Here is a 24,759-nt window from a genome sequence, read left to right on the forward strand (position 1 = left end):
ACATAAATATATTTACCGCAAACTATTAATATTTACGTAATATTCACTATTCACTAAGTTTCAACAGAAGCACTTGTTAATTTAATTCTATTTACGAAGATTTAAATCAGACCAGAAAAATGACGAAACGATTTGACAAAACTGGATGATTTGAGAAGAGGTTTATAAAGTATATATGCATACGTTTTTTTTTATTTATTGGCTTCATTCTACCAATGAAATGTCCCTACCATTTTTTTTCCAATAATAATTACTTATCTTTTATTTACATATATAAATAATTTTAATTGAATTAATCGATACATTAACAAAGAATTTTATTAGATAAGGCTTTATTTATAAAATGTTTTGCATATATTGACCTGATAACAACAAAATTATGCTTCAAAAGACGTTCCATTCTGAAGTTGTTAAAATAGTTAGTTTAAATTTATTTAAAATAATTTATACTCAATGCATCAGTCACCAAGTTAGAAAGTATTGACGGGTTTTCAGTTTTTTTGTTATTAGTTTAAGTTAATATTGACTTAACACATACGGAATTTTATGAAAGTAATAAAATATTTATAAAATCAGTACTTTCTAGTGAAACATGTTAATATGCACTACAATGCACATAATGGAATAGATATGTTTACTTAATAATTTAGATTCATCTTATGACTGTAGAAAAAAACATGTACAGATGATTTCATCATTTTTTACCTACAAAATTAAATAATGAATTAGTGTAATTTTACAATATTTTATCTTAAATCTAAAACAAATAAAGTAAGTAAAATAAATATAATAAAACTATTAGTTATCAATGGTTGATTGAAACTGTTTGACAGCAGGTTAATGTTAGAGGATTTAAAATTTATGATTTACAATCTTGTGAAATTAAATAAGTAGATTTTACTTTTGCTCCATCGGATCAGAAAATTTGATAAACCAGATGTGAAGGAATTAAAATGATCTCTATATTATTAGATAATAAAACTAACTATACTACGATTGCAACATTCGCTGATCCGAATATCTACAGGAAAATTTAAATAAGCTACAAGAATGGCTTAAAAAATGGAGAATAGCAGTAAACGAAATGAAATCCGTGCATATCACATTCACGCTAAAGAAAGACACCTGCCCAACTGTAAGACTTAATGGACAAGATCTGTCCAAAGCAACAAAAGTCAAATATTTAGGCATGCATATAGAAAGAAGACTCACCTGGAAAGATCACATTCAGGCTAAGAGGGAGCAATTAGAAATAAACTTTTGAAAACTCTATTGGCTTCTAGGGAAAACGTCAGAATTATCAGTGGAAAATAAATTACTGGCTATTGGCCTATAAATAAAATTATACGATATAAAAAAAATAGAGAGTAGCAAGTAAAATGGGATTATTAACAGACGGGAGAGAATAAAAAAAAATATACCCTAAATTTCTAAAGGTATCGTATTAGTTCAACTGGACAAAGAATATTTAGGGAAACATTAGTTTTGTGGCTGTGATGTAGATCCAAGTATGGCTCCTAAAGAGAAGGATATAAAGAAGATTTTGTGATGGAAAAATATAGGTAGAGAAGCAATTAATCTAATATAGAGATAATGTTATTGCAGGGAATCGGTATAAATAGTAGTCATAATTAAAAATTATGTTAATATATCATAGGAAATTAGATAAAAAAAAATAAGAATATTTTTTGATGATTTATTTGTAGATGATTTAAAATATAAATTTGATCCTTGATCGGAGTTATGAAATTATCGTCTGTGTATTACGTGCGTTTAGTCATATACACAAGCAATTAGAAATTATTTGCACAAAATTAAACAATATTTAATATTTCTCATTATTTAAACATACTTTAGCGGTATTAAACATACCGCGCATAAGATAATTCATTCATTTGTACAAGAGTCACAGCAATTTGAATACGGTATTAATTCATAGTTTTAGTGTATATTTGGTGCTTTTTAATTAATGTATGAAATAAGTGTTAAAAATAACAAATATAAAAAAATGAAAATAAATATTCGTGTCCAGTAATATTTTCATCTCTGCAATATTCTATACACACAGGTAGAAAAAAATATAATCTCTGTTTGAAGATGTATCGAAGTGTACTGTATATCACTTTTAATAGTCTAATCAATAAGATAACATATCGCCGCCATTTTCATCGTATTATATATACCCAATAACACAACTTAAGGTGAGTTCTAACTGTGTCTCTTTCTTATTAAAAACGGTTTTACATAAGAACCAGCGCGTTCGGAAAAGTTCGTCGTGAAATGTGTTTTTGCAAAATCAACGCAGACTTGCGAAAAGACATTGATATATTGCGATCATTGAAGACATTCTAAAAAAAAAGAATGTAATTTCTTCTTTCCATCCATCCGCACAGAACGTAAGTCCAAATAAATTATTATCGAGAAACACGTTGAAAGTAAATTTATTGTAAACTAACGCAACACTGATTTTCGATTGAAATAACGTGTTTGTTGCTAATTATTAATTGATAGATAGATTAGTGAGATAATGATAAGCCGAGACGTATATTGTATGTTTTAAATGTATTTATATTACGTTTAATATAGTTTTTTTTTGTATTCTTTTCTGTTTTGATTTTAGAAATAAATGGACTTTAACGATGTTATCTACAATTGAAACACGTGGTACTATTCTTGTGGTTATTGCTTTAGTGGTGAGCGGAACAGAGAGTTTTAGCTGTTTGCCGGGATGTGTGTGCACAGGAGTGAATATAACATGTACGGAAAAGGATCTGCTGAGTATACCAGAATTCAGGGACATAAACGGTGCAAATATAGTGGATCTATCCGGCAATCAGATCGAAGAGATCGATCTGCAGGATTTGAATTGGAAAGGGATAGAGCAACTGCAGTTCCTCTACTTGAATTTGAACAGCATCGTCTTCATGCACGAGAAGGCATTCGTTGTGTTGCGCAACTTGGAGTATCTGGATTTGTCTAATAACTATTTGGAATATTTGCCATCTCGAATGTTTGAAACTAATGGCCGTCTTGCAACATTGAATTTGGCTGGTAATTTTTTCGGAAACAACGTACCTGCTATCGTTTCGAATACTTTATTAAAATTGGATTTGTCATTCGCGAAAATCACGCACTTTGGCTATGAAAACGTTAAGCATTTGCCAAAATTACGGGATTTAAATTTACAAGCCAACAACATCGTGTACATTAATCCAGCTATTTTTAACCCAGAAATATCTGTGATTCTATCTTACAACACTTGGGCATGCAATTGCAGTACAATCGAAGTCTACAATTGGGCTGCGCAGAACAGGGATAGGATTGAAGTCGAGAATCCTATAAAATGCATGAACTCAAAGAACTACATACAAATGTTCAACCGATCGGATCCGTATCCTTACAAGGAGTCCTGTAACATTGACGAGGCCACATTTGGTATAGCCAACATCAAAAAATTAAGTTTGATCAAAGGTGAGACCAGAGAAGCTATTCGATCTCACATTGAACGAATTCAAATTGATGAAGATGAAGAATATTATGCGAGAGCAACTGCACTCTTCAGCATAGTGGTCATACTGATTGTTTTACTGGCTGTAGCAGTTGGTGGTGCTTTTGGTTTCTACTTTGCTTACTTAGTACAACATAGGAGACGGCATAACGTGCGAACAGACCGTCTCTTAAGCTTAACTTAACCGAATAGACTGATAACAATTGTTAATCTTTGTATTTTTATAATATAATATTGTAAATAGTGTTTAAGGGTTAATGGTGATTACACATTGTAATTCCAATTGGATATGTAAATAATAAAATATATTGTTAAGGCTATTACTAAAATAAAACTTCGTGCGAACTTTTTAACTTATTATAATTTATCTTCGTTATCCCCATCATAATACTCGTATCCATTTAATGATAATACTGGAGAGTTAAATGAAGAATAGGTGCTTTTTGGTTCAAACTCAAATCTATGTAATTGCTGATCCTCCAATTCTAATTGTAAAGCAGAATTATCATGGTCCTCTCTTGTAGCAACAGGTATACTTTTACGTTTCGACAACTTCGAAATCTTCCAAATTCCATAAGATAATCCAATAATTGCAAGTATTTCAAAGGCTATGATAAAATACACGTAGATTCCAACGCTCTCCTCTCTATCCTCGAATCGTTTGCTGATCTCTTTAAGTATTAATAACGATTCCTCGCTCAATGGATTTCCAGTCAAATTAATTACCTTCAAATTCGGCAAGTTTTCATGTGTGAACGTGTTCAATCGAATATCAGCAATATCGTTGTAACTTAAGTCAATTATTTCGACTTTGTGTAAATTTATAAAATTTTCTTCTCCTATGCTCTTTATATTACTATTAATAACTTTCAACTCCTTAATTGAAACGTCCTGCGTAAATATTTTGCTCTCTGGATTCCAATTAATAAAACTATTGCTCACAGTTAAACTATCTAAGTCGTCCTTGTCGTAGAGGAAAGGCAGAGTGCCCCAACAATCGTCTAAATATAAATTTTGTTCATCCGTTTTGTTCATTAAGAAACCACAACAATTCTCCAAACTGGAATATAACAACGGAGGACGCCCAGAACATGAATTCAAAGCGCTCGTGCGGCTTACAAAAACTACTATCAAGCAATAATAATTCAAAAGATGCATTTTTGCTTAACTATTGCAATACGATCTAAAAAAGTAATTAATTAAGAAAAAAATGTTTTTAATAATGTACGTATATAAAAATGGACTTACTTTGTACTAATTTCGTTCGATTTGAGAATCTAAAAGTTCAACAAATGAGTGATAAAATAGATAACATTTGTTAGTGCAGATAAGATTTGAAAATCAAATGTTTTATGCAACCCTACATACCAAACTTATCGTTATAAATAATAAAATTTTGCCTTTCCAAGAAATCTCATATAATTATTATTTGTAAATTAAAAAGTAAAGTTTTGTTCCTTAATAAAACCAATGAACTATATTTGCTTTTAGACAATTAGTTTTACAGAATGATACAGAAGCTGCAAATCAAATCTAAAGATAAGGTTTTAGATTCTAGGTTCAAGGTGGAATGCACTTATATACAGTTTTTTTTGGATACTGGATTTATTTAAGTTTGTTGTATTTATTGTAAACTTCTATAAAATGTTATTTAAGTAGAATAATGTTATTAATTTAATACCTAAATGTTTCCTTTATAGATGTGACAAAGAATTAATATTAAGTTAGTCAGATATACAAGGATGTTGTTGTATATTTTTATGTATCAATAAATAAATAAGTATTATTCATTTGTATCATGAACGCAGTTAGTATTAAAGACAAATATAATAAACACAATTATATTTCAATATTTAATGTTGCAAGTGAAATATATTAGTTGTAAATAGTAATAACTAATAATATAAAGTAGGTATAAAAATTGAGCGTACTTAGGTATACCCAAAACATGTAGCGCCAACTAGGGTTGACTATCTTCGGCAGCATCAATCCACATCAGTCGTGTCAAATCTGCCTCACAATAAAGTGCTACCAGTTGTTAAGCTGTGTTCACTTGTATTTGTACATTGTTATTAAGCAAACATTGATAACAAAATTAGCAAAACTATATTAAATGCATCTACGCAATTGTATGAAAGTGGTGTGAATGCGGTGCAATCAATAATGCGATTTTGTGATTTAACCTGACACAAGATTTTACAAAATGAACTTATTATTTAGGCACATTAGCAATCTGGGTTGGAAAAGAATTTTCCAAATATTTATACTAGTATGGCTTTCAATATTTTTAATAACAATACTGCCAATGATCTCCACCCATGTTGCAAACTCAGATACAAAAACTGCTGACCGACTTGCTCGTGCTCTAGCTGAATTGGAATCTTTGAGAAAACAAAATAAGGAATTATATGACATATTCAAAGACATCAACGTTGGGTTAGTATTTCATTATTTCACGTTTTCTTTTACAATTTAAATTTGTATTTTTTTTTTGCAGAGATTTAAAAGCTGATGAAAAAGAGGTATTGGAGAACTTCCAAATGCGCTTAACAAAAGCTGATCGAACAATAAATAATAATCAAGACTATGGTTACATTAGTCAAAAAGAGGAGCCTAATATACAGTATGAGATTTATCGGAGAAGAATTGAAATGAATATACAAGAGTTTTGGTCATACATACATTCAGAACTGTTGAATTTGCAGCAACAAGTGAAATATTTAGCACCTGAATTGATTAATCCAATAAATCAAGTTTTTAATCTTGGGGCTCAACATAAAAGGTATGTTTTATGCAATTAATTAATGAATGAATTAAAAATAATGTTCTTCTATATATTTCTTAGATCTTTAATTAATGACATCCAAACTCTAGCCGAAGTAGATGGTTATGCAACATGGAGGGAGAAGGAATCTAATGATTTAAGTAACTTAGTACAATCTAGATTTAAGAAGCTACAAAATCCATCAGACTGTAAGAGTGCCAAAAAATTAGTTTGCAGTTTGAACAAAGTAATATCGAAATTAATATGCCTTTATCTAATATCAATATAATATGTTTTTTGTTTAGGGATGTGGTTATGGATGCCAGTTGCACCATGTTGTTTACTGTTTTATGGTGGCTTATGGTACAGAGAGAACTTTAGTATTAAAATCGAAAGGTTGGAGATATCATAAAGCTGGATGGGAAGAAGTGTTTCAACCAATCAGTGAAACGTGTACTTCTGCTACAGGGGAAACAACAAAGAATTGGCCTGGTGAGAATAATTTTCAAGAAAGCGCGATTCATGAAGCGAATCGAAGCATGAAATTCTAGAAGCTTCTTGGAATGGAACCGGTTTTCATCGTGAAATTATTGTTTCAGGTACACCCGATATACAAGTTTTAACTTTGCCAATAATCGATTCTATATCACCGCGACCACCTTTCTTACCATTAGCAATCCCAGAAGATTTAGCGCCCAGGCTCTCCCGAATTCACGGTGATCCAATAGTCTGGTGGGTCGGGCAATTTTTGAAGTACCTGCTACGACCGCAAGAAAAAACTGCGGCATTTCTACAAGAAGCAATTACGAATATGGGATTTAAAAGACCAATAGTTGGGTAAATTGATGAAGATGTATTTTTTTGAAATTTGTTATTCTATTATTTACTTTTCAGTGTACATGTGCGACGTACCGATAAAGTAGGAACGGAAGCGTCTTACCATGGAATTGAAGAATATATGACTGCCGTTGATGAATATTATAATCAATTGGAGTTGAAGCAGAAGTTCGATAAGCGAAGAATATATTTAGCCTCTGACGATCCTAAAGTTATTGTGGATGCTAAAAATAAATACCCAAACTATGAAATACTCGGAGATGCAGATGTAGCGAAGACAGCGGCGGTTTCATCACGCTATTCGGACTCTTCGCTTAATGGAATTATATTGGATATTCATATGTTATCTATGAGCGACTATTTAGTTTGCACGTTTTCTTCTCAAGTAATATTGATTTGATCTGCATGCTAAGAATATACACACTAATCGAATATAATTTTAGGTTTGCAGAGTGGCTTATGAGATAATGCAGAACTTCTTCCCAGATGCTGCAAACAAATTTAAATCTTTAGACGACATTTACTATTACGGCGGCCAAAATGCTCATAATCGTGTCGCCGTTTTACCACACGAGAGTCAGAAGAATGGGGAATTGAACTTGCAAGTAGGTGACCTGATTGGTGTTGCTGGCAATCACTGGAACGGCTTCAGCAAAGGAAGGAATTTGAGAACGCAACAAGTCGGACTGTATCCCAGCTTCAAAGTGAAAGATAAAGTTGAGTCTGTTAAGTTCCCTACATATCAGGAACCCTCCGACAAACTAATAGAAGAATAACTATTATATCTTCCTGTTTTATTTATTATTATTATTATTACATCCTAGTTGTTCCTAAATTATGTGATTTTGTTAATGTTTTAATACGCGACTAGGGTCACTTGCAGCCAGTAATCCTAGTATTTTTTTTTTCTCTCTTTTAGTACAATTCGATTTTAAATTTTATTTGTTTTATTGTAATGGTGTACGTAATAGGTTTTTACCTTGTAATATAACTAAGGATGAGATGAAATATGTATATAAATGACTGAATATATCTAGACACAGATAATTCTATAAACCTTTGACATTAAGACAAATAAACAGTGTAAAGTTATTGATTAATCTTTAATTAATGTTTTGAGGGGTAATTGATAATTAATAAAATAATTTCTCAGAAAAATGAATTTGTAAAATATATTAGTTTGGATGAGTGTAATAATTGTATGTGCAATATTTATCAATTGAAGATCTGATTAATTTACTCTTCATTAACGGCTTAGCCTCGATTAGTGTTATTTTTTTGGCATTTATTTTTCCTCTTCGCTTCAAAGTTAATATTTTTTATTTATATAGTATTTTTTATAATCTTTATAAAAAATGTGGAATAAATAATTGTTTTAATTATTGGCACTGTATTTTATTGCATATCTATCTTCCATACCAATTAAACAAGCTAATACTTAAATCTGTGTGTAAACACAAGTTTAATGGGTTACACGATTAATATGTAAAAACATTAATTCATAAAAGAAAAAACTTTTGATTTTAAATAAGATTTTAATGAGAGTATAAACTCGTTTAAAGTACTGTACATAAAACCAAAGTATTTCATTACCGTTTATCCGTCCTTCTATTTTAAACTTTAATGTGGTGAAATAAAAACCCACGGTTCTCAAGGAACACAAAAAAATGTTCGTTTCTTATACATCCAAAACACGAAACTGGTAATAATTGTTACATATATTTTGCGAATTTGAGTGTCAAACATTGATGTATTTGCAAGCATTTTACTGTAATTTGTATAAATTAGTGTTTTGACGGATAAAAGATACATGAAAGCACTTTACATTAGTGAAAATATAATGATATTATTTATTTTTGTTATTCAATGGAAGTTTATAATAGATAAAGATATTAAAAAACTATAGTTCTATGAAAGCATTTGAATGTAATAGTTTTATTAATTAGTGTTTTGATAGAAGAAAGATATATATAAAAGCATTTTTAATAAGTAATAATACAATGAAATTATATATTTTGTTATTCTGTGGAAGTTTATAATATATTCATGATCTTATCCATATTTTAAATTAAGTGATCCCAATATAAATTTGTCCTTGGTGTTTTTGTTTTGTTTCAATTTTGCATCAACAGGTAGCCTTTGATTACTTTATTTGAATGCCAAACATAGATGTTTTCAGTAATGTTGTAATTTACAGAATAAAAAAAATATTGATACAATATTCTATGAAAGCATTTTAGTGTAATATTTGTATTAATTAGTATTTTAATTAATACATGAAAGCACTTTAAATAAATTAAAATACAACGACTGCAAATTAAATATTTTTGTTATTCAGTGTAAGTTTATAATATATACATGAAATAAGCATTAAATTGTCCATATTTTAAACTAAGTGATTCCAATATAAATTCGTTCTTGATGTTTTTATGTTGTTTCGATTTGGCAGACTAGTGGACTGTTTATTATGTTAAGCCTTTTCCTTTATTGTTTTCCGCATACATTTCTCTCTCGGCTGTCTACCAATAATGGGGCATAGCATTAGCGGAGTTTATTTTTCTTATAGTCTATAGTCGATCAATGGGATGTGGAGGCATATGTAGCATTTATGTTTTTTAAGTACGGCAGGCACATGTGCTCATTCAATTTAATTTAAAAAAGAACGCCAACGGGAAAAAGCACTATAGAATGAACCTATTTTCGATGATTGAGTCTACTAAATTTATCTTCTGTGACCGGTAACATTTTCAGTGCAAGTCCGTAGGTTCTTTGAGTCGGACCACAGACATGGCAGATAAATCAAAAGGTGGTTGGTTCATCCTGTTCGCGGCACTTCTAGTCATTTCTCTGGGATTTTGGATAATGTTCAACAAGATCAAATCGCCGTCGTCTGCAGGCGAAAAAAATGCAACGGCTTTATTCAATAATTCAACAATTTGGTAAATAAACTTCTTGATAGTTCTAACAAACAATAATTAGCATTTACTAAATTTGCCATTTCATATTTTTATTGCCGATCCTAGAGCATTAAGTTTCTCTTTTTTTTTATACACTGGGATAGTCGCAATTAATCGATTACATCTGACGAAAATTTATAGAAAAATAATTACATAATATTAAGTTAAATATTTATGATCTAATCTGAATATATCACGTATTAAAATATATTCCTAAAACGTATGATTTGTTGCAAACCCAACGATTTTGCGGGAAAATTGCTATGCTTGATTTCTTCAAATACGTGCAAAACACGAATATTTATTATTTCTACAATACATTGTGAAACAAATTGAGAAACGAGATATTGAAAGTAAAATAGAATATGAGTTGAAATACAAATTACATGAATTTTAGAGAATCTAAACCAATTCTCATGTATTTACTAATAATTATATATCTTTGAATTATTTGCTTTGTTTTTTTATTGAATTATTTACAAGTTTCACAAAAGTAAATTAATAATCATCTATTATTAAATTAGTTGTATCTGATAACTTATTTTATCCAAATTCTAAAGATATACATCAATTTATTATGATGCTATTTTTGTAGGAATTATGGAAGTATGTTTATATATTCCACTTAGCTAAAGTTGCTATTATTTTATTAAATCAATGTGGTGATCAATAAATTGAGAAACGAGATATTGAAAGTAAAATATGTGTTGTCTTTGAAATACAATTTGCATGAATTTTAAAGAATCTAAACCAAAACTTATTTATCTACTAATAATTATATATCTTTGAATTATTTGCTTTGTTTGTTTATTGAATTATTTACAAGTTTCACAAAAGTAAATTAACAATCATCTATTATTTAATTAGTTGAATCTGATGACTTATTTGATCCAAATTCTAAAGATATACATCAATTTCTTATGATGCTATTTTTGTAGGAATTATGGAAGTATGTTTATATAATTCACTTAGCTAAAGTTGCTATTATTTTATTAAATCAATGTGGTTTCTATTATAATGTGTTGCTTGATCATAGCTTACGTATCTAAGATTTTAGAAATAAGATTTCTGATAAACAGAAGATCTTTTTTTTGTTGTTGTTGATCGAGGTGGAACCACCAACGACACGATTGCACCACTCTTCATTTCCATTTCTCCTACTTTCGTTCCAGAGCTTGGTTGACCAGCTCAGGTCAATTTACGTTCGAACGGTACCACGGAGAGAAATAATTAACTTTTACTTACTTAGTGCTGTTCAAATAGCGTGCTTGGCGGGTATGTGAAAGATGCGAAATAGACGGATGATAACAGACTTTCATTGGTCCCGTCGCATCTTTTTCATGTGATTTACAAAACCCCCTTCAAAGAGAAGTCAAAGAAGAAAGATAAGTTTGTTTACCCTATTTGGATTATATTTATTCCAGTAAGTCTTCACTTTATTACACAGGTTGTGGTTCTTGTTGGTGATATTTTAAGTGTTACATAATTGCGAATTATCGTCGCCGTGTGAATTACACCTGCATGCAGACTCTTGTTTAATTGCCCTTATTAATTGAGTTCCTTGTTGGAATATATATTGATATTACGAATTAGACCAGTTTGTTATTTGGTGCGCGAGGACTGTTAAAAATTTCTAAAAATTTCTCCCGCACACAAATATTTGCATTAGTATTTAATTCAACCTGTTTTTGGTCGCGGCGAATGTTCGAATGTTTCATATTTATTCCTATAATTATGTTCTAGTTAAATGGTTTAAGTTTAACGGACGCGAAACATTCTGCTTAATATCGAGGAAGCAAGATATGAAATGCACTTTAGTTGTAGCAAAGTGATTGACCTTAACTTGTTTTCTACACAATCTCGCTATGTCTACTATTCGTTAAGATTTCTCTCTCTGTAAAAAACCTTATTTTCTTAAACAACTATTTGCTAATAATTAGTATATTTTTGCGTAAAAACCATGCAATTGGTATATCTGTTAAAGATAATGCACGACCTCACGAATACTTTTAAAATAATTAACTATAAACACTTATTGTGTTCATATTAGCATTTTTCTCATGTAATCGATTTGTGTCTAGGTAAAAGGTTTGGTTCAAGTTAATTTACATCAAATTACTTATAAATTGCATTGTTTCTACACTATTATAAATTAGACTACGCGAGCATAAAGTAAACTAGGTTTAAACCCAAACAGGTTGACCAGTTTTTGTGCCCTAGTTATTAAAGTAACAGATCTGATATGAGCATACATTTATTATGTACATCAAAGCAAAAACTATATTATAAAACATGTATTACATTAGAAGAAAGTATATTTTGATTGTATGTTTGTATCGTCCGGAAATTTGCTATTTGTCGAACAGGAAATTCGTTTTTAATGCATTTCATGCTATCGAACAATCACACATTAATTTCACTACCATTGAAATAAATCTTCCCAAGTTAATCACGTAACACAAAAAAAAATATTTTCATTTAATGATTGTTTATGTATACAGACAGAAATTGAAGATCAGGCAAGTGTATATGTAAATACGACAAACTATTTTATATATTTTATTTTCAAATAGTTTATTGGCATTTTAAAGCAAAATGCAAATATTATAGTATGATATTAACATTTCATATTAGTTGTTATATGAATACTTTCTTTCTATAAGAGGAAGTGAATATGTTATAATCAAATTGGCAGGATTTGATCATCTTCGATTCATCTATAATTTTTTGTTACTCAATTATGTATTTTTATTGTACAAGTTTTAATAATAATAATCATTCAAAAGTGAAACTTTTTTTGATCAATTCTTTGCTCGTTAATCGTTGAACTAGAGATTTCGATTTCTCTTTTGCGAGATGGAAGGCGATGGAAAAGAAAATAATATAAAAAAAACACACAGAGACATAGGTCAGAAGAGTGGTATTAGTAAATTATGAAATTTGGTGGTTACACTTTCATGAACTTTCCATAAAGTGCGTAAAAAGTTTTGTTTTTTTTTAAATTATTAATTAAAAACAAGAACACAGCGCTTGCTAGATTTTATCGATGAAAGGTAGCTCACAAACGAGAGGCTTATTCCGAGATGGAAATAACTTAAGCGCTTTCTACAATACGCTGCTAGGATTGTAACTTATTCATATATATATTTTTTTTTAACTAAGTGAAATTCGCTTTTGTTCAATGTTGAATCGCGTTAATTGTGCGAGAGTTTGATCATTATCGAATTAACAGGTCGTTCGTCTTTTATCGTCTTATCTGAGTCTTATTTACGATTCAGAAGATACAATTAATTATATGGCCGTGCGTAGGAAAAGTAAAAGTGTTACATCAATTTGCGCAACGTGACTGGATTTTTTTTAAAGCGCTTGCACTGGTTTTCGTACATTTAAAATTTTCGCACAGCCCGAGCCATGCCTTCTGGTAATCCGAAATTGCATAACGCACTTGGCAAATTGTTGCATTATTTGGTTCACCTTTCGGACGTGTCCGGGAAAGCAAACTGCAAGACAAATTTCCTAATCAAGGTTTTTCGTTGTTACACAAGAAATATTCTTACAGACAAATCATTTTCCGGTTTCTCGACTTCGGTTTAAAGAAATATAATGAGTGGGGAAGTACAATGAGTTGTTTCGTTTTCTAGGCGCGAGAAGTGAATGTTTACATGTAGACAATTTTTATTGTTTCAAAGTCAACTAGACTTTTCTTTATGTAACCGAGACATGCTTGTAGAGTGGAAAATGAGAGATTTGCTAATTCTTTTATTACAGTTTTTTTTTCTCCATTTTATGTGTTGTTATTGAACAAGTGAAAGGACTGCAATTTATTAGAATGCATAGGCCGTGATAATGATATTGGCAATATTTAAAAATATCACATCATGGATAGGAATTAACATAATATAACATCCTTACGAATTCTTTCAAATTAATTAATGATAATAAAAACTGCGATTTGACACATGTGATGCAACACAAGTTAACATTTATATAAGTTGTTTAGTCGAATGATGCCTCTTTCTTATTGATAGGCAAAAAACGGTTTCTATTGGATATTAAGTACGGTGATTGCTTATAGTAAACTTAAACATATTTAAACAACTTCAATATACACTTGGTTCTCTTTTTATGCGGTAGATACGTTCCACAGGAAAACGCATAAAAATAAATCGCACAAAAAAGTATAAAAATAAAGGATACGTTCCATAATTTTTTAAAACCGCATAAAACTAAATCAATGAGTTACAATATAACGAAAATCGCATAAAAAAGGGTTTATTAAATTTCAGAAAAATAATTAGTCTTACTATATTCTTTCTGAAATGTTTATTGAAAATTTTATAAAAACGTTAACAATTATAGACAAGTTTATTAAATTTCTGAAAAACATAATCTTAACAAATTCCTTCTAAATTTATACGGAAAAATTTTCCAAAAAAAAAAATACCGAAAATTTTTATGAAAGTTAATTTTTCTTCACATTTTTTTCTTTAGAATTATATGAGTTATATGAGAGTGTTCGGCATAATTTGCGAACTGGTTCGAAATCACCTTCATCACTAGAAGAGATAGTCAGCATATCAGATCTATGTCCTGAAGATAATGATTCTTCACAAGTAAAATTAGTCTCAACTTCGCATTTTTTCCCTTTGACAATATAATGAAATGGTTTGCCAATTTGTGTCAAAACGTGTCAAAATGGCCTAAAATAGTTATTTAAAAAAATGCTTCTTTATTTCAAAACCGCATAAAAAGAGTACGCATAAAAAAAGGACCGAGTGTATTCAATTCAGTGAATCTTACTCGGATTATAATTGAAAATGATGCAGTACAAATCAATTTTGTAATAACAAATTATAATCTAGCAAATATCAATAAAATATTGGAATAATTGAAATAATGCGGAGTATAATGTTAATACATTTATGGAAACGTATATTTTAGCAAATATTTAAATGAATATGTTGACTGAACGTTGGTGTTGTTAGTTTTTGTTGTTTAAAAAAAAAGCTTGTGGTTTCCTGACATATATATTTTATTGTTTGTTTGTAATTTGTTTGCTATCATTATCAAAAAATCAAATTAACCTTGCTTGATGTTATTTTGTTATAATAATACAACGGATACGAACATTGAATACAGATCCGCAGTTTATCGCAGCATCCAGTAATAACAACAATATCGTTCCAAACTTTCTTTTCTCCGACGAATAATCAACAAAGTACACACAAGCATTTATTTAATTTATAAATTGTAACGCACTTCAGAAAATGGGACAATCAATAATTGTTTTCACAAAGTGAAAGCCTAAAATGAGACATATTTGAGGCACCTTTATTTACATTTCGTTATATGTTCTTAAATTTGTTGTTTTGTTGCAGATAGTCATGTCCACTAAATTAAGAGTAGCTTTAGCAATATTAACTGTGATAAATGTTTGCCAGTGCGCAAACATTCTAATGATAACAATGGGAGGCACCAAGTCCCATAAAATCCCCTACTGGGAATTGGCGAGAGGTCTGATTCCACGGGGTCATAATATTACATTTATAAGTCCTTTCCCTGCCGACTTTTTCATGCCTGGATTAGAAGAAATCACGCCGGCCGGCTTGGTGTTTTACGTTAGGAACTTCACTAATTGGGATTTGGTTGGTGCGAGGATGCGAGGCGAGGAGCCCGTGCATCCGTTAGATGTAATAAGATATCCTTCTGAGGTAACACTAAACAGCTTCAACTTAACATTTTAAATAATTTATTTATTCTTGTCTAGGCGTGCGACGAAATGTACTCAGATCCGGAAATGAAAGATTATCTATTCTCAAAACCAGACGTGGACCTCATTATAATGGATGGAGCTTTTCCGGAATGTTCGCTTGGTTTAGCCCATCACTTCAAGAAGCCTTTCATCTATATCAATACTGTGGCGTTTTACACGTTTTCCTTATCGATGGCGGGGAATCCAGTATTGTATTCTGTCACGCCATTCTTGGCGCAACCTTTGACCGACAAGATGAACGTCTTCCAAAGAACTTGGAACACTCTCTGGTATGTGGGGATAGAGTCTATTCACACATACACCATAAACTACATGGTTCAGAATGTCTTGTACAAGCATTTTGGGAAAAGCATCTCGACTATTCAGGACATGACCAAAAACGTCAGCTTCATCTTACAAAATGGACATGTCACAATGACTTACCCTAGACCGTATCTACCTAACGTAGCAGAGATCGCTTGCATCCACTGTAAACCAGCCAAAGCATTACCTTACGTAAGTATTCCCATGAAGAAATTATTATCTATTCTCTTTTTGTTGCGATTCTAAAATGTAAAGGTGCAAAGCGAAGTAGAAGAATCGCATTTCCGGAATTCGGTTCCGCATTCCGCAAGGCATTTTCTTTGCGCACGCTGTTCAGATGGTGAAATGGAAAATTGGTTACGCAACGCGACCACCTAGCAGCGCGGCCGTTAAGGTGTTTATGAAAATAGAAAATATTTCTTAATGGTTCTTCTCTTGCTCGCTCTCTCCATCTTCATTATTATTGTTGTTTTTATATTTCGTAGTCGATGCTACACAAAAGACGTTGCGGTTTTGCAGTTTCAATCATTTCGCTATTGTCTATTGCGATTATATAAGTGCGAATCTAGGCGACGGCCTTACGCAACCAGAACTAACGTCGATGCGTCGTCGTCGGAACCGGAGCCGATCGTAAATGTGACACATACGTATATTTAGAAATCCATCAAAGAGTGCCTTTAAAATGTCGCAAATCAAATGGCTGCGAAAATACATTCGATAATAACAGATGGTAATTTGTTCGTTGTCGAGCTTCACGCTTAAATTATGAATTATGAATATGTATTCTGATAAACTGAAATTCGTAAAACTCGCGAAAAATAATGTTGTTGAAACCATAAAAAACTAAATACGTTCATGAATAGCAAACACAAAATATCGGTAATGAAATTTATGTGCATTTTACAAAAAGAAATGTAACACATTTCTATGAAATCGTACGTGTTTACATGATCAAAATTATGTTTTAACGAGATCGCATGTTACATAAATATTTTTCAATAGCAGTAGGAATGAATTAATTAGAGAATCGCCGGGGGAAAGTGTCAATTTTAATTAAATTAAACGTATCAATTCGAAAATTACTATTTACTTGAAGTTATTGTTAATTAAGTAATAATATTTTGTAATAATTAATAGGCAAAAGTGAAACATTAACAATAATTAATAAGCTTGTATTCGTTTATATGAAGTATATGAAAATTCGAAGGTTTTGCAGCCTGTCTGGTGAATGTGCCTGTTGAGGTTTTGCAACAAATAATCGAGGTTCATTAACTTCTGTGCAACTTCTTTTATGGCTACAGAAGTTAATTTGAAATTGCAAAAATAATATGTTTTTATTTGGGATTCTTTTCTGACTTTCACCGCTTCGAGCGAAACAGCACGTGCATCTACTTCATTATGAAATACTCTTAATAATTAATAGGTGTGAATGAGATCTCCGCAGTTTTACGAACGCAACAATTCTTCCGAAGTTACGTTATATAATCTTTAATTTCCTTTTGTTTTTTTAGAACTTGGAGAAGTTCATCAACGGAAGCGGCGATGCAGGTTTCATTTACGTTAGCATGGGATCATCGGTGCGAGCAGCGAATATGCCAGAGTATCTTAGGCGGATGTTGATTTATGTATTTAGACAACTGCCTCAGAGAGTACTGTGGAAATGGGAGGCCGATGATGATATGCACGATTTATCTGATAACGTCATGCTAGGCCGTTGGTTACCTCAACAAGATATATTAGGTATGGAAATTGATGCAAGCTATGCCTAATTGCTCGACATATCTATTGTTTATTGTATATTTTTAGGACATCCAAAGATCAAGGCGTTCGTAACTCATGGCGGTCTGCTGAGCATGTTCGAGACCGTTTATCATGGAGTGCCGATTGTAACAATGCCCGTCTTCTGTGATCACGATTCAAATGCGGCCAAGGCGGAGGTGGACGGATACGCTCTGAAATTGGAGTTGTCCACGTTAACAGCGGAATCTCTACTGTGGTCTATTAAAAAAGTAATCCACGATGGCAAGTATAAACAGGAAGTGAAGCGCATGCAGTATTTACTGAAGGACCAAAAGGAAAGTCCGCTGGATCGGGCTATCTATTGGACGGAATACGTGATCCGACACAGAGGGGCACCTCATTTACAATCCACCGCCAAAGACCTCAACTTCGTGCAGTACTTCCTTCTGGATGTCATCGCTATCATTGTACTTTCGCTGTGCATCAGCTGGTTCATAATGAAATGGTGTTTGAAATTTATTTATAGATTGTTGATGGGTAACGTTAATTTTTACATGTTTAGGAAAAGCATTAAAATAGATTAGGCTGTACTAAAATTGTGTTGTTGTGTGATTCTACTATTTTGTAAATATTCTAAGTTTTAATCTCTCACAATAATTATTATTTTCTAAAATAATATTTATTAATAAAAAAAATTATAAAGAACACATTTTGTTTGATTTGCAGAACGCAAAAGCTATTAACTTAAAATTATTATATTGAAGAAAATTTGCTCCTAGCATACAAATATTTTAAATTAATTTATTAATATCACGTTTAAGTTTAATTTCTAAAGCTAAATTTGTTTCATTGTGTTCATCAGTGAGTTATGCATTTAAATATGTAGTCCTATTTAAAAAGAGAAACTTAAAATCTATACGGGACGCATATTGTGAACATTTATTAGATCTATATGCAATTCTAGTCTCAAGAAAGTATATAGTTTTGCATATAGCTGTTTTTACACATTTGGATTTAATTTATAAGGTAATCACAATATTCGAAACAAAGGTTGAAAGTTTCTATGAGATTTCTACAGTTCTATTTCTAAGTGGTTTTTCTTTGAGATTTCCAAGTGATTTCTACAGGGATTAATATGTGATTTCTGGAATGTTTCTGTGAGACTTAAGGAATTCCTATGATATTTCTACGCTTGAAATTACATAATAAAGTTGAGCGTTTCTTAACTTTTCTGTCACTTAATTATTTGTAGTTTAACGCATTGCAACCTATTAAAAGATTTAATGTAAATAATTATTTAAAATTAAAAAGTGGAAATTTGTTTCTAAGAGATTTCTACAGGTTTTCTAAGAGATGTATATAAAATTCCTAAGGGATTTCAAGTGGCATTTCTTTGATATTTCCAAGTAATTTCTACAGGGATTAATATGTGATTTTTGAGAGGTTTCTATGAGATTCTTAAGGGATTCCTATTAAAATTAAAAAGTGGCAGTTTGTAGTGGGAATGTAAATAAAGTAATATTATTCAAAATTATATTTATTTATTCAATTAAATAACGAAATTCAAACAGTAAACTTTGACTATAAATAAAATATTGAAATTATTCTAATTCTAAACAAGTGAAGTTTTCTTTGTAAATGATTCTATATCGTTGCGATCACAGACTGAACTATAAAACTATGTGTCTTTGGTAAAATCTAATATTATAATTTGTACATTTGCAACGTCTAAAGTGAGCAATTTGCAATGTTATAACTGATCTAATACTTATCAATTTCGTTGGCAGACATCGCATGGTTTACATGACCACCTAACGCTTTATTTTGTCCTAACATACTGATAACATTACTTCTGTTAGTTTCCCCGTTGCTGGTCTCTGTACTACGGACAGGTGTAATTGTGACCTCCTTCTTCCTAGAGTAGTGTAAGTAAACAGCGGCACCCATTCCGCCCATCGACATAACCAAAATCAAATATTTCATGATTTTCGTGATTTTTAGCACTTTGAAAAGTTGGTCATTCAACTGCTTGGTCCACGTCGAATTCAATTCTACACCTTCTTCGACCCAAAATAAAGGAATCACTGTGTCAGCTAGATTTTTCATTACATTTACTTTGGCTAAAGCGTGAACGGGTAAACTGAATTGCATTCTCTTTTTGGCAGCTACAGGAGAACCGGTCATCTAAAAATAATTTCAATTAATGTGTATCTTAAATTAATAGAAAATCACTTACAGATTCAAAAAGAATTGTTATTTCGTGATCTTTTGCGTTCGGATTGAGCCCTTTAACACCGTTCACATAACTTGGATCGCTTAAGTAGAAATGAGGTAAAGAAGCAATTAAAGGAGCTTTGATGCAGTTGTATAAATCGAAAACCCCTTTTTTTAGACACTTATCTGGAGCTTGGCAGTAGCACTGATCTTCGGGATTAGACGATGGATCACCAAAATCTGCTGAATATCGCCTCACAGGCAATCCTGCGTATTTAGTATCATCAACATAATACGCTGCTAAAACTCTTTAAGCAAATAACATATTTTATATCTATGTTTATCACATTGTTTCAGTATTCATATTTTGTTAAAATTACCTGCAGAGATCTGGTGCAAAGGAAACCAGTCCCTCTTCTTTCGTTAGAAACGGTGGAAATATTGTTGTATCCGTTCCTTGATAAGTGTTACATTCTTCAGATCCCCAAATTTCCAATTCAGTCTGTCCTTCGAATTCAACGACTTTTCCCAGGTCGTGGGAATTTTTTACACCGCGTTTAACTTTGACCCTTTGCCCTAAAGTACCATTTTTCTGCAATTTATTTTTTTATTATTACGTCTACAATGAGATTATATCAACGAACCGGTCCAAATATAGAAAATCTAAAAATATTTGGTTCCACTTCGACCAGGTCTGTAGCTTCCATCTTTAGTTGAGCGCAAACAGCTTTGCCAGCAAAATCTGATACGTTGCATAAAATGTAAACTCCATCGAACAAAATATCCTGCACCGAAGCTGTCAAGAATGGTGTTGTTGGTCCTCTGTAGATGCTATTCAGAGCTTTGTTCACAAGAGATAAAGCAGAAGGTTTATCCCTTTCAACGGCCATGGCTAAGGCCTACAAAATTAATACTTTATATAAGATATACCCCGAATTGATAAAACTTACAGCAAGAAGCGGATGCGGTATTGTTACTAGTTCATTCCCAGTTAATGGTTTTGTTAGTTCGCGATTGAATATAAACGTATTTTTGATAGTATAAGTCATTGTATCCTCAGATTCATCTTCCTCTATGTGAACTTTCTCTTTCCATTCGCTAAAGAACATAAACTATATAAAAAAATGCCAATTTTCCCAGTGACTGAGAGCAATGCAGATTTCTAGTAATTCAGAAAAAAAGAAAATTGTCTTTTTCCTCACACAACACAAAATGCAATTTGATAAGATTATCCGAAGTGGAATTTTCTTTCAAAATTATTCATTTTAAACATCATAAATGAAATTCTTATAATATATTATATAATTTGTTTAATTCTTAATATCTTACTTGAATTGTAATCTTAAAGAATTAAATATAAATCAATTATTTCAATGTCAAATAAATAATGAATAAAAAAAAATAAGAGTAAAATAGTTTTAATTGTTGTTATCTTGGGATAATTTAAATATTTAATTATTAAAAAAAACTTACTCGTATACAAAAGGTCCAACTTCTTGGACAATAGGTATAGCCCCTGCTGTGACTTCAACAGGATTAGTTACATTAAACATATAGACTTTAAATACCAATGGAAAAGGTACTTTCAGATACATCTCTCTTATATCCGTGCCTTCTTTCAATGTGCACATCTGAAAGTATTATATAATTTAATCAAAAATTCGAAGAATAAATGATTTAATAATAATAATTATTATTTTAAAATATCTTACACTTTTGATCTTGTTACTCAATATTTTTGGGAAAGCAATCCACCCGAAAAGGATGATGAACACGAACATCCCCACGGAGCCGATTCCCACTTTATATGCGAGCTTCATTCTCGCTTCCCGAATTCGTTTGGTTGTCTTGTACGTACGGACACTGAGCTTGATTAATTTCACTCCCTTTTCGGCGGTCCCAAGCTGAGGAAAGATCAACTTCAAGAATCTCTTGACGAACTTCGTCTCAGTCCTCATGCGCCGCGTACGAATATGACTGCATGCTAATGACTGTCTATCAAATACTGATGTTACTCCCAATGCCATTTACTTATATCACGTTCAGCTAGAGGGGATGAAATTGTATATTATGCATGACGAGAGAGACGCAATTCAAATATATGTATAAAAAAAAACATCACGCGTTTACGTAACCGAGAGAAATAGTTGCTTCTCACAATAGTTAATCAATTGAGAGACAAAGTTTTAATACTCCAATTCATTATTCACGTAGTAAACTGTATTTTTTTTTGCATTTCGTTCGTGCTAAGGAAAGAATATTATACAAGTTGTGTTTTTTCTTCTTGTTCTGTTATTAGAGATAGACCTAATTTTAAAAAAATAATAACTAACGCAAACATACTTTTTTGGTCGAAAATAATATGAAATTATAAAATTTAAGATCTCATTGTCTTTCATAAACATGTAATTTTTGTGAAGGACACGTGCGTATGTATGCCAATTTTGTACATACATTGACCATGAATTATGTCGTCTCTGTATGGATGCATGTGTTTTCGTCTAGTTCGATTTATAATTTCTGCGTTTGATTAAAATAATTAAAGATGTGCAATCAATGGTCGCTCGTAAATATTAAATATGTGAACCGCATCAGAGGTAGGCACACGTAGGACTAATTACGAATATTAAATATGTATAAGAGTAAATTATCAAGTTCATTACACATGGACTTTTCTAAAGAATACTTGTTCAATAATTCAATTTTAAATGCTGTATGAAAAAAATCGTCTAATAACAGTTTTAGTTTTTGAAAGTTAAACAACAACATTTTTTGAACTGATGATAGTTGAATCGATTTACAAGTTAAACAAGTCTTCACCCTTTATCTGACAAATAAATTTATTGTAGTTGGCACAAAAATAGTCTTGTTACATTTGGTGAGTTAACAATTACTGAAATAATAATTATTATTCAAAAGTTTTCTCAATTTAAGAAAAACAAAACCAATATACGAAATGATGAATTACATTGATTAATCTGAATTCGTTAGTGCTAATTAAAGTGTTAATACTAACTAATCTACAAGAATGACTGAAGAATTTCATTGTTGAATACCTATAAAATCAGAACAAATACAAGATTCATAGATAGAGTTATAGTCAAAATAAAATTGAATAAAAACATATTTTTAATAAAATAAAATATCATAATTTGTTATTTAAAAAAAATCTATTCAAATGTGCAAGGAGTGATTACTTGATGCTATATTATCATTAATGTAAATTATTAATCAACGCTTTTAGTTTCTTAAGTTTGGCTGCATAATGTATGTGGAAGTTTGCAAGGAAGACGTACAATTATATTCGATTTGATCGAATTACAGACATTAAATTGTAAACGTTCCTGGAATGGAATTTAAACTAAATTGAAATAAAATTATAAAAGTAGTGTTAACATAAATGACAAATTATCAACTTAATATGATAATTACAGATAAAAAATATTAGTAATAAACCTCAATGAATTAATTTTCAAAAGTTAACCAATTTCTGATATGATTTTTGATGAGTATTTACATAACTTCATGCATTTAGGCTTCACTCTGTAGCATAATTTAAAGTAGTAATTAATTAATTATAATGTTAATTTCAACTGGTTTATACACTAATCAACATCATAGAACATGGATAAAAATGAAATACATTCAAATTAACTATAGATTCTGCTTGTTTAAATTTCCAATGTCTCAGTTAAACTAATTAAAAATCGGAACACCTAACGTCCTCTTACGACAAATTAGTTGAAATTGAGTGCTCTACACATGTTTGTAAATATTATTTCTAACATAAATAATTGAATGTAATAAATGAATAATTTAAATTTACGTCAGTTTATATCTGTTACATTCTCTTAGGAATAATCTCTTGATCCAATCTGTCATTCGAAAATACCCATATTTATATGATATATTGAAGGAAGCTGAACTATTTTAACGATGTGAATCAATAAAGCTAATATATATTTCATAATTTTGAAATAAATTGCATAGGTTGAAAAAAAATGCAATGATTATAAGGAACCATAGCTATGTATGTTGAAGAATAAATTATAAAGTACGCATTCCGCCTATACTATTACAGAGGGAAACATGGGTAAATAATTGAAAAGAAAAGCTCTCGACTCTAATCATCGTTCACATCGATATAAAGAGAGAAGGGAATGATATGAAAAGCCACTTCGTGGGATTGGGTAGCCTCAAGTTCACCATTCTACTTTTTTTTCTAGAATTTTGCCGACGTGTAATTTCCACAAATGTTCGTAATTAATCGATCTTTTCCTCGCTCGTGATTGGACTCGACTCTGATGCACACCACCGTACCAATGCATAAATTATATTGAAGCTTTTCCACAAGAAGTATTTTAAACTTTATAATTCCATTACGTCCATTAAATATTCTTTCAATGTCGAGCAATTAATTCATTATTCAGTTAGTCAACCGATGTTACGGTCAAATCTAATGTGAGCAAATTAATTATCGATTTTAATCCGTTTAATATTATTATATTTGAGTACGAGGAAGCGTTCAATCAAAGGAACCTTGAATTCGTGGAAGAAAGCTTGAAAGCAAGAAAGTCGCTTAAATTTAAAGTAACCGTTGACTAAGAGATGGCTCTAAAGTGAGTTTATTGTTGATGGTTTAATAAATATTTATTTAGTACTA

At 31.0% G+C, this 24,759-nt stretch overlaps 5 protein-coding genes across 7 annotated transcripts; 3 read left to right on the plus strand and 2 right to left on the minus strand.

Annotated features, from left to right (window-relative positions):
* The first annotated feature begins 2,123 nt into the window (after positions 1–2,123).
* On the plus strand, positions 2,124–3,865 carry LOC108561990 (amphoterin-induced protein 2-like). 2 transcript variants are annotated; one of them, XM_017920166.1, is made up of 2 exons: positions 2,124–2,201; positions 2,621–3,865. In XM_017920166.1, exon 2 carries the CDS (start codon positions 2,640–2,642, stop codon positions 3,690–3,692), a length of 1,053 nt encoding a protein of 350 aa, XP_017775655.1. In that variant the 5' UTR covers positions 2,124–2,201; positions 2,621–2,639; the 3' UTR covers positions 3,693–3,865. The 2 variants fall into 2 exon arrangements, with proteins under 2 accessions (XP_017775655.1, XP_017775647.1); XM_017920158.1 differs by lacking the exon at positions 2,124–2,201 and adding an exon at positions 2,221–2,396.
* LOC108562004 lies at positions 3,850–4,821 on the minus strand. The gene is made up of 2 exons (XM_017920178.1): positions 4,757–4,821; positions 3,850–4,691 (listed from the first exon to the last, which is right to left on the minus strand). Exon 2 carries the CDS (start codon positions 4,664–4,666, stop codon positions 3,866–3,868), a length of 801 nt encoding a protein of 266 aa, XP_017775667.1. The 5' UTR covers positions 4,667–4,691; positions 4,757–4,821; the 3' UTR covers positions 3,850–3,865.
* A 676-nt stretch (positions 4,822–5,497) lies between these two features.
* LOC108562120 (alpha-(1,6)-fucosyltransferase) lies at positions 5,498–8,034 on the plus strand. Its single transcript, XM_017920331.1, has 7 exons — positions 5,498–5,944; positions 6,006–6,290; positions 6,354–6,519; positions 6,578–6,764; positions 6,872–7,109; positions 7,167–7,494; positions 7,553–8,034. The coding sequence occupies exons 1-7, from the start codon at positions 5,712–5,714 to the stop codon at positions 7,883–7,885; spliced, it is 1,770 nt and encodes a 589-aa protein (XP_017775820.1). The 5' UTR covers positions 5,498–5,711; the 3' UTR covers positions 7,886–8,034.
* A 1,845-nt stretch (positions 8,035–9,879) lies between these two features.
* LOC108562013 (2-hydroxyacylsphingosine 1-beta-galactosyltransferase-like) lies at positions 9,880–18,487 on the plus strand. 2 transcript variants are annotated; one of them, XM_017920187.1, is made up of 5 exons: positions 9,880–10,048; positions 15,445–15,777; positions 15,834–16,334; positions 17,654–17,882; positions 17,949–18,487. In XM_017920187.1, the coding sequence occupies exons 2-5, from the start codon at positions 15,451–15,453 to the stop codon at positions 18,464–18,466; spliced, it is 1,575 nt and encodes a 524-aa protein (XP_017775676.1). In that variant the 5' UTR covers positions 9,880–10,048; positions 15,445–15,450; the 3' UTR covers positions 18,467–18,487. The 2 variants fall into 2 exon arrangements, with proteins under 2 accessions (XP_017775676.1, XP_017775685.1); XM_017920196.1 differs by lacking the exon at positions 9,880–10,048 and adding an exon at positions 11,244–11,489.
* Positions 18,488–19,522: 1,035 nt separating this feature from the next.
* On the minus strand, positions 19,523–22,067 carry LOC108562038 (sensory neuron membrane protein 1-like). The gene is made up of 7 exons (XM_017920218.1): positions 21,809–22,067; positions 21,570–21,727; positions 21,047–21,194; positions 20,741–20,995; positions 20,477–20,688; positions 20,119–20,404; positions 19,523–20,066 (listed from the first exon to the last, which is right to left on the minus strand). The coding sequence occupies exons 1-7, from the start codon at positions 22,052–22,054 to the stop codon at positions 19,644–19,646; spliced, it is 1,728 nt and encodes a 575-aa protein (XP_017775707.1). The 5' UTR covers positions 22,055–22,067; the 3' UTR covers positions 19,523–19,643.
* Positions 22,068–24,759: the final 2,692 nt, after the last annotated feature.

The sequence above is a fragment of the Nicrophorus vespilloides genome, unplaced genomic scaffold (genome assembly GCF_001412225.1).
Source record: "Nicrophorus vespilloides isolate i.1.1-1 unplaced genomic scaffold, Nicve_v1.0, whole genome shotgun sequence".
In the NCBI taxonomy this organism is placed as follows: Eukaryota; Metazoa; Arthropoda; class Insecta; order Coleoptera; family Silphidae; genus Nicrophorus; species Nicrophorus vespilloides.

Excerpts from the sequence above, each read along its gene's own strand:
- LOC108561990 (XM_017920166.1), top strand. The coding sequence starts at position 2,640 with ATGTTATCTACAATTGAAACACGTGGTACTATTCTTGTGGTTATTGCT.
- LOC108562004 (XM_017920178.1), bottom strand. The coding sequence starts at position 4,666 with ATGCATCTTTTGAATTATTATTGCTTGATAGTAGTTTTTGTAAGCCGC.
- LOC108562120 (XM_017920331.1), top strand. The coding sequence starts at position 5,712 with ATGAACTTATTATTTAGGCACATTAGCAATCTGGGTTGGAAAAGAATT. Across the intron at positions 5,945-6,005 it reads TTCAAAGACATCAACGTTGG|AGATTTAAAAGCTGATGAAA; the intron begins GTTAGTATTTCA and ends TTTTTTTTGCAG. Across the intron at positions 6,291-6,353 it reads CTTGGGGCTCAACATAAAAG|ATCTTTAATTAATGACATCC; the intron begins GTATGTTTTATG and ends TATATTTCTTAG.
- LOC108562013 (XM_017920187.1), top strand. The coding sequence starts at position 15,451 with ATGTCCACTAAATTAAGAGTAGCTTTAGCAATATTAACTGTGATAAAT. Across the intron at positions 15,778-15,833 it reads TAATAAGATATCCTTCTGAG|GCGTGCGACGAAATGTACTC; the intron begins GTAACACTAAAC and ends ATTCTTGTCTAG. Across the intron at positions 17,883-17,948 it reads ACCTCAACAAGATATATTAG|GACATCCAAAGATCAAGGCG; the intron begins GTATGGAAATTG and ends GTATATTTTTAG.
- LOC108562038 (XM_017920218.1), bottom strand. The coding sequence starts at position 22,054 with ATGAGGACTGAGACGAAGTTCGTCAAGAGATTCTTGAAGTTGATCTTT. Across the intron at positions 21,728-21,808 it reads TGAGTAACAAGATCAAAAGT|ATGTGCACATTGAAAGAAGG; the intron begins GTAAGATATTTT and ends TAATACTTTCAG. Across the intron at positions 20,996-21,046 it reads TACCGCATCCGCTTCTTGCT|GCCTTAGCCATGGCCGTTGA; the intron begins GTAAGTTTTATC and ends TTAATTTTGTAG.